Below are 13,163 nucleotides of genomic sequence, written 5' to 3'. Positions count from 1 at the left end.
CCATATTGCATTAGCATTTTAAAGGCATCTTCCAAAGAGCTCTGATGGAGGTTGCATCTGAGTCTCTGAACGTAGAAGTCCTTCATTCCTATCTACCCCTACTCCAGCACTCCCAAGGGCTGTGGCTATGGACAATTCTCTAACCTCCCTGTGTCTCAAGTAAGATTCCTCACCTGTAAAACAGAGGTAGTAGTAGATAATGTTTGTTGAAAATTTGCTCTGTGCTGAGCTCTCTTCCAACCACTTTAGAAATATTATCTAATTTACTCCTCACAAGAGTCTGGGAGAAAGGTATGTCCATTTCCCCAAAGTTGATTCAAGTTGACACTACTAATAAATGCCTGGAGTTGGGGCAGGAACCCAGGTCTGTCTGATTCAGAGCCTTCTGTTTTTCCCACTTCTACCCAGGACACCTCCAGGTTTGCTGTAGATTGACAAACAGGGAGATGGATCTACGTCTAAAGCACCACTCACCCTATTACTTCTTATTTCTCTTATGCCATCTCCCACTCAACATCAAAATCAAACCCAGTCAGACAGCTCCCTGTGGAAAACACATTCTCTCTACCATGTAGTAATTAATGCCCTTCTTTCTTCCAGCACCAGTGCTCTTTCCCACATCATTTACACTCACACCTCACAATTTAGCACTATATGCCTTATAAAATTATGCTCCTAAAATGTAAATTGTACACCCCCTGAAGAGACCATAATTTACTAGAGGTCAGGAACCATATCTTAAAGAATCACAGAATTAGAAAAGTAGTAGCTTGCAAGATTACCTCTTTTTTTAAATAAGCTGAACTCCTTTCAAAAGAAATCTTATTTGGAATCCCAGCTCCTCTGACTGAAAACTACTGAGCTAATTAATCCTTAATCTTTCAAGGTCCAAAGGAAAATATTGAGACAGTGGCATTCATTCAGTGAGCTGGTGTCCAGGGTAGAACTAGAATCTAAGTTGCCTGATTCTCATCCAGTGGTTGCTTTTCTATGAAAATCCTGGGACTTTTCCATCTCCCCTCAGTATCTCTCTTTGACTTGGCTACAGTCAAGAAAAAGAAAAAAAAAAAAAATAGACCAACTGCCTTGAATCTGGAAACCCCGCCAGAAGAGCTGAAGAAAAACAGGGCAGGTAGGACCTGGCTATCAGATCACCTTCTAGGACCCTCAAAGGAGGAAAAGAGCATCATAATTGCAAGTGCCCTTCAACTGACATATTGGCCAATCAAATTACTCAGAAACCTGATGAAGCAAAGCCATTGCTTTTAATCTCCTTAGTTCAAACTCCTAATCTATGTCACTAAGGATGAAAGGCACTAGCACAACCAAGTCATAAACATTTTTAAAAATTTAATTTAGTAGGATGACACTTAGGAGATTTTGGAGGAATAAACTCCATGTCATCTTTATCTAGCACTTTCTGTTTTCTAATATTTTAATAACACTTTTCTAAAACTAAAATGTAATACAGTTCACTGCATTGTATTCCATTCCACAGAAAAAATGTGGAAAACATATAAAGTGTAAAGAAAAGATATCACGTATAATCTTCCATTCACAGATACTTTCTGATACCTATTTATCTGGGGGAATATTCCCTGCCTCTATTTCTATGTGTTTATGTATATCTGTAGATAATTTTTATTTATTATTTAAATTGGAAGATAGTACACAAACTGGTTAGAATTTCATCATACTATATGATGAGAATTTTCCATTGACACTGAATAGTCTTCTGAATATTATTTTAAATTTCATTGTATTCTAATATATGAATATAGCGTAATTTATTCAATCAAACTTTCATTAGTTCATATTTAAGCTGCTTCTAGTTTCTTTTCTTATAAATAATAAGTGGAATAAATGGGCACAATGAAAATCTTCTCACATATGTAACTGTGACTGATTGTTTCTTTAGAATAAGTTGCTGTAAATAAATATTTCTAGGCCTTTTGATACATCCTGTCAAATTATCCTCAAGAATGTTTGTATCAATTTATATTCTTACCAGCAATGTATGAAAAGGTGCCTGTTTCCTAAACCATCTCCAAAAATGGGTGGTTGACATATATGTAAATAAATATAATATCTATCCATATATCTACACAGAGATAGGCACATACATAAATTTAGTATAAATGTCTAATTGCATTTCTTTTAATTACTCCTACACTTGAAATAGTTTTCAAGGCTTTGAACAGACTCTAATAGATGCTGTCAGTTGCCTAGACAATTATGGATCTACACATACACACATATCATCTCCTTCCTTGACAATACAACCCAAGTATTATAAAGGAAACTGGGACCTGCCCCACCTCAGGGATAAATCTTGATTCAAGGTAATTCTATTTGCTTTTCTAAGGTATAATTTATTAATAGGCATATTAAACAATTTTGGCCAAGGAGACATGAAAACAGATCTGCTAGGGATGGATTTCTGATAAAGTTATCCTTGGTCTTAACAAAGGACTCTAGGAAGGAAATCCTCTTTTCCCTTATGACTTTGGGATATTATTAAATTGAGATATGATGCATGGGGTTGCCTGAGCCATTCTGAGACTTGGAAGGGAGTTAGATCAAGTTTCAAACTATCACGATGAAAAGAGCAAAGTAAAAAGTTGGAAACAATCTATGTCACTGATGATGTCATGGAGCAGCTGAATTAACTAATTCTAGAAACACCGTCCTAGACGTTTTGTTATAAGAGAATAAATTTATCATTTGAGCCAGTAGAGTTGGGTTTTTCTTAAATCATTCTTTAGGCTAAAATCATCTGAACCAATGTACTTACACTGTCTCACTTTATCCTTCAACAACTCTATGAAGGTGTACAGAGGATACTGATGAAGAAGCAGAGAACTTTAATGGTTTTCTAATTTACAAAGTAAAAAGGTGGCACTGCTGAAGCTTGCAACAAGTTGAATTTATACACCAGTTTATACACCAGATTTTAACCATGAGAATTTATAGCTTTCATTTGGCTCAAGAATAAGTAGTGTATATTTTCAATACTTTTACATAAAGGAAACACAATCCAAAGATACTTCACTATATCTTAGACAAGTGTGGAAATAGCTAAACATATATGCATTTACCAAGTCTTTAAGATGGAAATAAAGAATACATGATAGCTTGCTGGGTTATTAAGGAGAAATGCCCATTCACTGTGTCGACTCAAATGTGGATATAAGTAGGGCTGCAAGGCTGTCCTCAACAGTGTTGTAAGTGCTAAAGCATCCTTAATCAAACCCCTTTATGTGGAAGCTTAATTGTGATTCTGCATGCACAACTCCAACAATGGAGTGTACAGAAATACTAACAAGACTTTTATGATGAATTTGAGTCAAGGGCAACACAGTTCTTAATAGGTTTGTGCACAAACACCCTGGGGGAAAGATCCATCATTTATTCTAGTTGGTCTGCAGCAGCTAATGTGGTTCAGATCCTTCACAATATGGGCTGATAAAAAAACAAAAACCGAAAAACCAAACACAAACAAACAAACAAAAACCTCTCAGTTAAACCCAACAAGGAAGCCAAACACCAGACAAATCCTTCATCCTAAAATATCAAGGGAAATGCCCTTTGATATCCTCCCTAAGACTTATTTCCTGGCTTTAATAAACCTTAGCACTATTTTAACACTACTGTTGCTAAATGGAGTACGTTTCTGGTCTTTGGCTTTTCCAGGACTACATATGGAAAACTAAAATTGGCCCGGAAAACCAAATATTCTATTAATTTTCACCCCATGAACCCTGTCTAGAGGGGGTCTCTTAATTTTTTCCTGTTTTCTCCTTTTGTTAACATTTCTGTTTTGTTTTGTTTTTCACCTGTGAAAACAGGTGGTGGGCAGAGACGCCCAGTCACACATTTGTACGTGCAAGTAATGTAGCTTTCTATAATTTCTTCGTTTCAACTTAATGAATGGTTCTGAGCTCCTATTCTTCTGGACTAGTGGGGTAGTGAAAATCTCTCAGTCATTTTAAGGATTCTTTGCTTTCATCTGTCTGTGTCATGCTTCTAGGAGATTCCAAGTAATCAAGACACTCGCAGAGAGACATCAGTCTGGTCCTTGGCCCGTGAAACACACAGGTCACCATGGAGATGTCCCATTTATCTTTAAGGGCTCTTTGAGGCATCATAACAGTCAGGATACAATTGAAGATTCGGGACCTCCCCATGAGCCCCTACCTACAGAGCATCCCACAGCCTTTCTCTCCCCAGAGTCTTATACACATCCCAGAAGGCAGCCTTGGAGGCAGAGCCCTTCCCTCCAGAAACCATCCAAATCTCTGCTTTAATTACCTTCTGCCACCATGTCACCCACCACCCATTCAAAGGAATCCTTTTCTAGTCTACAATATAGAGGGCAATTCTTCTTCTCTCTGATTCCACCCCCACCCCAATATTCCCTCCAAACTCTAACCATCTCTGCTCTACAAAGGCAAGAGCTCTCAACCATGACTGCATATTAGAATCACTTGGACGTTTAAACAAAAACACTGAAGCCAGGTCACAACCCCAGACCAAATGAAAATCAAAGCCTCAAGGGGTAGATACCAGGTATCGACTTTTTAAAATTCATGTCCTAAGTGATTCTAATCTGAGATGAGAGTTGAGACCCTCTGCCCTAAAGGGTTAGAATTTTGGAATCCTACTTTGGTACTTTCACATCCCTCCTCTGGAGGGGGAGGAAGGTGACAAAGTCTGTCTAAATAAAGGGAAGAAAAAATGAATATACCAGGCAAACAAATCAAAACAAAAGGCAAATGCCTCCAAAGAACATCAGAGGTTTTAATTGGGTTTTGAAATATCCAAAGGTACAAGTCTTACTTTGACTTTTCTTATTCAATATATCAATAAATGTAGTCTGTTATCTTTAATAAAACATTTTGCATTCTAAAGCATCTGATAGAGCATTTCCCACTAAAGTAAAAGTAGTCTACAAGTCCATGACTGGAATTTTATTCTTATATCTGTATCACCTCTTGACTGAGAGGCAAGTAATTAGAAGTTGCACCTTTTATGATGCCGGATAGTCAAAAGTATACCAGAGCAAATATGTCCAAAACAAGCACATACTATGTGCTTGAAAGATAAGGATAATCAGTGCATAATTTAATACTGTGCTCAATCAAGGTGGAGGATTTTCTACTTTAGCTCCATTTCATATGGCTCTGCTCAATGAGAAAATATCAGGTATCTCATATCTGAAATGTTCTGTATTTCATCGACCTTAGTACGAAAACATTTTCCAGAAACTAGTGTAAAATTTCTTTTACATCTTTTAAACTGTTATCTCACATCTTTCATTACGTGGTACTTAATTTAAACCATTAAACTAATAGACTATTATATCTAACTTTAACTAAGCTTACTTGATTTCAAATACATACTTCCTTCAAGCTCTCTTCCATGCCAATATCAAAAAACATAAAAAATCTCTTAGCAAGATAATGGAAATCACATATGATATTTGTTATCTCACTTGTTCCCTTTATTTCTTACCTTTATGGAAAGTTTTTGGCATAAAAATGGATGCTTACCCATTACTGTCAAGTACCTGTCTTATTGCTGCATGCTTTTACCGTAAATCACAAGTATCCTCCTTTAAAGCTTCCTGAGTATTCAAAGGTAGTCTTATCAGACAACCTAAACACAGGGAGTTTAACTGGGGATAAATGAAATTCAGGGACAAATAAATCAAGCAGGTTGACCATTTCAAAAATCAAAGGGTCCAGGGAAGAGGAAAGGACTCCCCAACCTCAATGTTAGATACTCCTCCAGCTTCAAAATTCATAAAAAAGCAAGGGCAACTCAGGGATCTCTTACAGAACAGAAAGTGATTTAGAATCACACACAAATTCCAAGGCCAAAAACTCCCCCAGTGACAAAGGTCCAATGTTTTCGATTTCACCAACAGAAACGTTCCTAGAAAAAAGCATGGAGCCTCATACAAATTACACGGTTATGTCAGGGAACCCCAGCCATCACAGTAATGATTAAGTTATAGCACATTTTAAAATTCTAGATAATTATTTTCAATGTTGAATCCTCAGAACTTTTATTATCCCATGAAATACGACTTTTTCACTTTTTAACCAGAAAAAAATTAGGAAAGAGGTAACATTTCTTTTCTGTTTGATATATTGTCTTTCCTCTCCAGCATTATGCTTGGCATCTGCTGTCTCTGGTGCAGCCTTTCTCCAAGAACTGTTGTTACAGCATAGAACTGGAAAAGGCAATTTTGGGGATCCTTCTCTGGAACTTGTCAAGGGCCAACACTATAGGATGTGAAATACCCAGCACTTATCTAAACCCTACTAAGACTTTAAAGAGGGATTGATTTGGTATACTTGGAACATTTTTGATGGTGAATGCACATTTGAGTTTTCTCATCTGAAGATCTTGCCTCACTAACCATGAAATTCCTGGGCAAAGAGGTCATTTGTCACTAATGTCTTTGGCCATATTTCCTAACACTCATGACAGACACTAATTGTATATTGGACACATAAATGAATAAATGAGTGAGTGAGTGAATGAATGAGTGAATCAGTCATTCAATAAATCAATGTACCACCAAAGCTCGTATGTCTTCTTTAATTCTAGGCTCACTAATTGTTGGTTGAATGGAGATTTTCAATATGACTACTAACTTCTAAAATGTTAGCACCAGAGTAAATGACAAACTAAAAAAACAGGAGAGAAAAAAATGACCCAATGTACTTTGAAAACCAACTGAACAGTGGCAGCAGATACTAACTGATTTGGGACAGAGACTAGAATGATCTTTGGAAATAAGAATGTCAAGAATGAGAAATGCCATGTCAGGAACTCATGGCAGACAAAAGGATGTCTTCAGGCCTGTCAATTTCTCCTAGCAAATTTCTTCTGGAAACGAAGCATCTGAAAAGACATCTTACAGTGGCAGATATCTATTATATACCTCATTTATTACATAGGCTACTAACCACTCGGGGGAAGAAATCTTCTTTGCCAATAAAGAAATGACAGAAATTAAAGGTGTGGACCTGCTTATCTTGTAAAGAGCACATTTGGCCTGACAGGCTTATTTTTTTCAGGACACCAAAGTAAATGTCAGAGTTCCAGCTCACTATGGAAATGTCTAATGGAGGACCTTGAATCTGGTCTAGAGGAGAAATGACTATCAGGGAGAATGCTTGTCTCTTACCTCTTCTCATTCCCATCCATATTCCATATTCCCATTCACATCTCATCTATATTCCCAAATTTCTACTTTACATGCACGTTAACATGCTTCGGTAAACTCCAATAGTTCCTCTTGGCTTGCAAAAACATTCCAAATGCTCTACCCTGACAATCAAACACCCTTTTCTTATTGCGTTTTGCTTGAACTTCCATCATAGAACTTAGTACAATGTGTTTAATATCATCATTATTTTTTGAGACTACGTTCCCCATCACATTGTGAACTGCGACTAATAAATAAGGTTACTTTAATCAACAGCTCCTCATGTCAATGGACACAAAATTTCTTAAGAATCTATTGTATCATTTGCTATGGTATTTATTAGCACCATTCACCAAATACGTCTAATTATCAAACCTAGGCACATGGTAGGAAGGCCTTTCCTCTTCCCCTTGTAGTTGGTTGAGGACTAGTAACTAGTTATAGTTAGTCAATGAGTTGTAGGTCAAAGGGATTTGGTTAGACTATATTTTGGCTGATACAAGATGCTCTAGGCTCTCTTTTCCCTGTCTTGGTGACTAGCAATGTTCACAATGGTGACTATTCCATCAGCTTATATCCCAAAGACATTACGATAAGCAGAGCACCACTCCTGTTGACCAGTGAAATACATGAGCAACAAACAAAACCTGATTATTTTAAGTCACTCATATTTGAGGTTGTTACTGCAGAACATCCTAACCTGACTGATACAACGGCCATGATAAATGTTTTCACACATATTATTTGATGTTCACAGTAACCTATAGGTACAACAGATATGAGCAATGTTTTATAAGTGAGATTTAGAAAAGTAAACAATTAGCCCAGGGTCAAGCAGCTTTATTCATTCCCTCATTCAATACTTACTGAGCACTGCCCTGTGCCGGGCTATATTCTAAGTAGCCAAGGTAAAGCAGTAAACAAAAGGGAAAGGGTTCTTCCTCTCAGAGCTTACATTCTAATAGAAAGACATAAATTTTAAAAAATCATATATTAATAACAGAAACTCCAGATGGTGATAAGTGATATTCAGAGGATTGAAATCAGGTGACATGACAGAAAACTGGGTGGCTAATTATATGAATCAGAGAAAGCCTCTCTGAGCTGATCAATTTTAGGCTGAGATCTGAATGCCAAGAAACCCAGGCATGCAGAGAGTAAGAGGAAAGGACTTCTACAAAGAAGCAACAGCTCATACAAAGGTCCTAAGGCAGAACAAGCCTGTTCAATAAAAAAAAAAAAAAACAAAGTCAAAAGTTTGCATGGCCACCTCCTAATGGACAAGGATGGAAATGGTACAAGATAAAGTCAGAGAGGCAGAAAGGAAAAAAGTCACATAGGGTTTTAAATCAAAATAAGGAGAATTAATTTGATTTTCTGCGAAATGGAAAACTACAAGAAATCTTTAGAAAGTCCTGTTTTTACAAGTTTGCCCTCATGACTCTGTGAAGAGAGAGTTACAGTAGAGCAAGCCTGGGGCAGCAGGTCCAGAATGGTAACCACTGAGGAAGTCTGGTAGTTTGGTAGTAGAGGATATGGACGGAAATGGATGAAGTGGACAGACTTAGGACAGGGTGTGGAGGGTAGATTCAACAAGTCTGATGTACAGACTGAAAGTGGGGGGACAAGAGAAGGAAAGCAATCAAGTATCACCCATAGCTTTCTGGCTTGAAAACTAGGTAGATGGTGCTTTCGTTTGCTGAGATGCAGAAAATTGGAAGCGGAGGAGGTGTTTGCAGAGGTGGAAGGAAATCAAGAGTTCTGTCTCATACATGTTATAATGAAATGCCTATTAAATACCTATGTGTAGATGTCAAGTTGAATATATGATTCAGAAGCTCAGGAGAAAGACTGGAACTGGATAGAAATTTAGGAGTTATTAACATAGAGATGCTGTAATGTCATAATACTGAATGGAGGCATCTGAAAAGATGATATGGATGAACAAGAGAACAGGGTCCAGGGCAGGGCTCTACAGTATTCTAACCTTTAAGATATCAGCAGCAGAAGAAGAATAGCTAGGGACACTGGGCAGGTTTGACCGGTGACATAGAAGGAAAATCAGGAAATACATTGTCTCAAAAGTGAATAAAATAATGTGCTTAAAAAAGGAAGATGTATTCAGCTTTGCTAAATGCTGCTGAGAGGTCACAAGAGATAAGAAGATCAGACTGAACAAAATGCCGCTCATGGTTGACCTTGATAAATGTACTCTCTGTCGAATGGTGCATCTGGAAGACTTAGTGGGAGTGGATGAAGAGGGTGTGTGAGGTAAGTACATGTAAGGAAGGCAGTAACCACTGACGATGCAATTAAGACGTTTGCTATAAACAGAAGCAGAAAAATGGGCAGTAGATAAGAAGAAATCTGGGATCAATGGAAATTTTTTTTAAGAAAAATATCTTATCCCCAATTCTATGACCTATGGGGGAAGTCCAAAAGCCCTCACTGAGATTTCTGACACTCCTGAGAGGAGGATGTGGTGACTGTGATTGTTGCATTCATGTCTGTATAAATGTGCTTTGGGTGGCAGGGAAAGGATCGGAATGGTTACCTCTGCCTCTGAGGTCACAATATCCTATACACACATGTCCCTTTTCCCGCATTGTCCCTCATGTTAACCTGCATTCATTGGGGTCAGAATGGGGAGGGTCTCACCCAGTCTTCAAGGTGGCAGATTTTGCTGAAGGTTGGAGGGTCATGAGGAAGACTCGCCCTGCATACTATACAGCAAAACCACCACCACAAAACCCCTCACACTAAATATTCCTCCCCTTAAAAGTCCTTTCAGCTATCCTTTCACTGAGCAGTTTTTGTTGACCCCTGTCCTCCACAGCTCCCAGACTTCTGCTCTCTGGCTGGCTCCTCTCTCCTCCCTCTTTTTTTTTCTCTCTTTTGTTCTAACTTTTCTATTCTCTCTCAGACAAAATACATGCATAAACAAAACAAAAAGTTTTCCTGCAGCACTACTTACTCTTTTTTTTTTGGATGGTGTACCCACTGATACTCATACACTTGCCTTTTACTCCAAACAACACATTTCTCTTTCTAAAAGTAACTCTGGAGCTAGTTCTTAAAATACTACATTTTCCATCTGGTTGCATATATACTGTACAAACTACCAGGCAGAGCACCTGTCCTTAAGAGGCTTTCAACAAGCACCAGCTCTTGTCTTCCTCCTTCAGTGAAGAAAATAAGAACAGAGGTTCTACGTATTCTGATAGAATTTCAACAAGGCCTTTTCACCCAGCAGTGCCTTCATCAGGTCTGAGTTGCATGATATGGTGCCTCTGTGTTGGGAGACGATCCACTGCCTCTGCCTCATGTTAGGGTTAACATAAGTCAGGACCTGGACAGACCACTGAGAACAGAACAAGACTCATCTGTAATATCACAGATTTTTAGACTGTATTTGTTTACAGGTCCAAAAGAGTTTTGCCCCCTTAAAATGTTTGGATCACAGCATAATGGTTATGAAGTCTCTTTTTTCTCTGGGAATTTTGTAATAATATGTAATAGACAGGTAAACAATATTTGGCCTACTGCAGGAGTCAGAATCTTGCATCCATCTGAAATCTTTTAGCCAAAGAACAGTAACGTAAAAATATACAACGATCAATGGCAAAGGTATTTGGACATACAAACATGCTTCTCAAACTTTTATAACTTTCTGCACCTCTGAAAAGGCCATTCAAAATAAAATATATTGGGGCTTCCCTGGTGGCGCAGTGGTTAAGAATCCACCTGCCAATGCAGGGGAAACAGGTTCGAGCCCAGGAAGATCCCATATACTGCAGAGCAACTAAGCCCGTGTGCCACAACTACTGAAGCCCACATGCCTAGAGCCCATGCTCCGCAACAAGAGAAGCCACAGCAATGAGAAGCCCGCACACCGCAACGAAGAGCAGCCCCCGCTCGCCACAACTAAAAGAAAGCCCACGTGCAGCAATGAGGACCCAACGCAGCCAAAAATAAATAATTAAATAAATTTTAAATAAATTAAAATAAAATAAAATATATTAAGAAAAGAGTGGAATTCCACTGTGAGTGAAAATAAATTTAAAAATTTAAAAATAAATTAAAATAAATTAATTAATTTAAAAAATCATTTTTTATATACCAGTCATTAGGACAAAGAGAAAGATGCCAAGAGTCAGAGAAACACACAGCATGACTGAAATCTTGTATTTAGGGAGCCCCTTCCTTATAGGTTACAGATTGGGCATTTAAAGACATTTCATCCAAGAGAAGAAAGACTCAGAATCATTCTACCACCCTTAACCAATTTACTGTTCCTGTCTCTGTGTTCGTGATTTGAATGATAATGGAACCCCAAACCAAATGCCCACCAAGCCAGCACTGCTCACACAGAGGCAGTGACCACAATCCCTGGAGTTCCAGTTTGGTGCTGACAGCCCAGTGATAAAGGGAAGAAGAGGGACAAAACTAACAATAAGCATATGTCAGTGAAAAGTCTTGACTGGCTCCCATATACCCAATCTGTGCCCACCAGATACTCTCGTTCCTGCTTTAAATTTAACCTCTTGTCTTTCCCAATGAGAACAAAGTACATTTTCTCACATAAGAACATATTTCATCTTGATGGAAGGAAAATAGTTTGATACTTTTCTCATTTTGGAACTGATGTCTCTAAGTCCTTCAGTGTTACCATAGGCAACTGGGTCTTCAATTTCAAATCATATACCCATGCACGCACGCACACACACAGAGGCAGAAATACTGGGAGGGGAAATAAATTAGGCAGACAAAATTTCTCTTATTATCACTTCATTCCTAAAAAGTTGATGATAAGATAATGCAAGAGAAGAACTAGTTAGTTAAAAATAGTACTTAGTGTACTTAGAGCTAAATATAACGACACAGATATGGCACAGAGAAGGACTGAATCAGAAAAGCAACATTGCTTCTTAATGCTCACCGGTACAAGAGAAGTCATCCACGCGAATGTATCCTGGGACACAGTCACAGCGATATAACCCAGGCAAGTTGACACACACAGTGTTGGCATGACAGTAATGCATCTTAGCCGCACACTCATCAATATCTGAAGGAGAAAAAAGAGAAGCAATATCACGGTTAGTCAAATGGTTGAACCGGAATGTAATCATCTTACAATGAAATTAGAAAAAGCGAATGCCCATGGAAGCCAAGAGTAAAAGCAAGATGCATTAAACACAAAAGCTTAAGTGCAAATTCAGCTGATGCAGAAGATCCCATCTTAAACTGAAAATATTTCTAGAAAGATGCATGGTGGGACACAACAGTGAAGAACCTAAGTATGAAGACTGAATATGTTATTATTAATCTCTAACCAAGAAAGATGCTTGTTTTAAATGTCCAAAATCAAGGAGTTCTGTGTCCAGGCATTGATACCAGTGAATATTTATTAGGTGTCCACTGTACATGGTGTTGCTTTTATCAGAGAGATAAAGGGAATCCAGCCCCTCTCTGCTTGTTTTTCTTACTAAGACATGCTTTAATCCATCTGTTACAAAATGATGGTGTAGCCATTTTCTCCCACATTGTACTGTGAATACAGACTACAGCTATTGTCTAATGAAAATTAATGTCTTTCATCCCTTAACCTGAAGATGCATCCCATGTCAAAGAATAATGGACTGATTCAACAAAAAAGATCTTTTCTCTTTTGAATGGAGATCAGAGCACCACCTGCTTTCTCATAAAAAGTTCATGGTAAGAATTAAGATAACCTACAACCTTAAGTACAGAGTTTAGTCTTTTCTGGAATTTATGTTTTCAAAAATGGCTTTACAGCAATCTACAGATTCAATGCAATCCCTATCAAACTACCAATGGCATTTTTCACAGAACTAGAACAAAAAATTTCACAATTTGTATGGAAACACAAAAGACCCCGAATAGCCAAAGCAATCTTGAGAAAGAAAAACGGAGCTGGAGG

The 13,163-nt window shown here is 38.0% G+C and overlaps 1 protein-coding gene across 1 annotated transcript in view; it reads right to left on the bottom strand.

The window, feature by feature from the left end:
- NELL1 (neural EGFL like 1) overlaps positions 1 to 13,163 on the bottom strand; it is a 939,503-nt gene that overhangs the window by 456,606 nt on the left and 469,734 nt on the right. Inside the window, exon 13 of the mRNA XM_024118844.1 lies at positions 12,162 to 12,287. Coding sequence (XP_023974612.1) covers positions 12,162 to 12,287 — 126 coding nt within the window. The remainder of the gene's footprint in view (positions 1 to 12,161; positions 12,288 to 13,163) is intronic.

This window comes from Physeter macrocephalus, chromosome 16 (assembly GCF_002837175.3).
Source record: "Physeter macrocephalus isolate SW-GA chromosome 16, ASM283717v5, whole genome shotgun sequence".
Classification (NCBI taxonomy): Eukaryota; Metazoa; Chordata; class Mammalia; order Artiodactyla; family Physeteridae; genus Physeter; species Physeter macrocephalus.
Note: the sequence above shows the minus strand (reverse complement) of the source record. Positions and strands in the feature narration are given on the sequence as shown.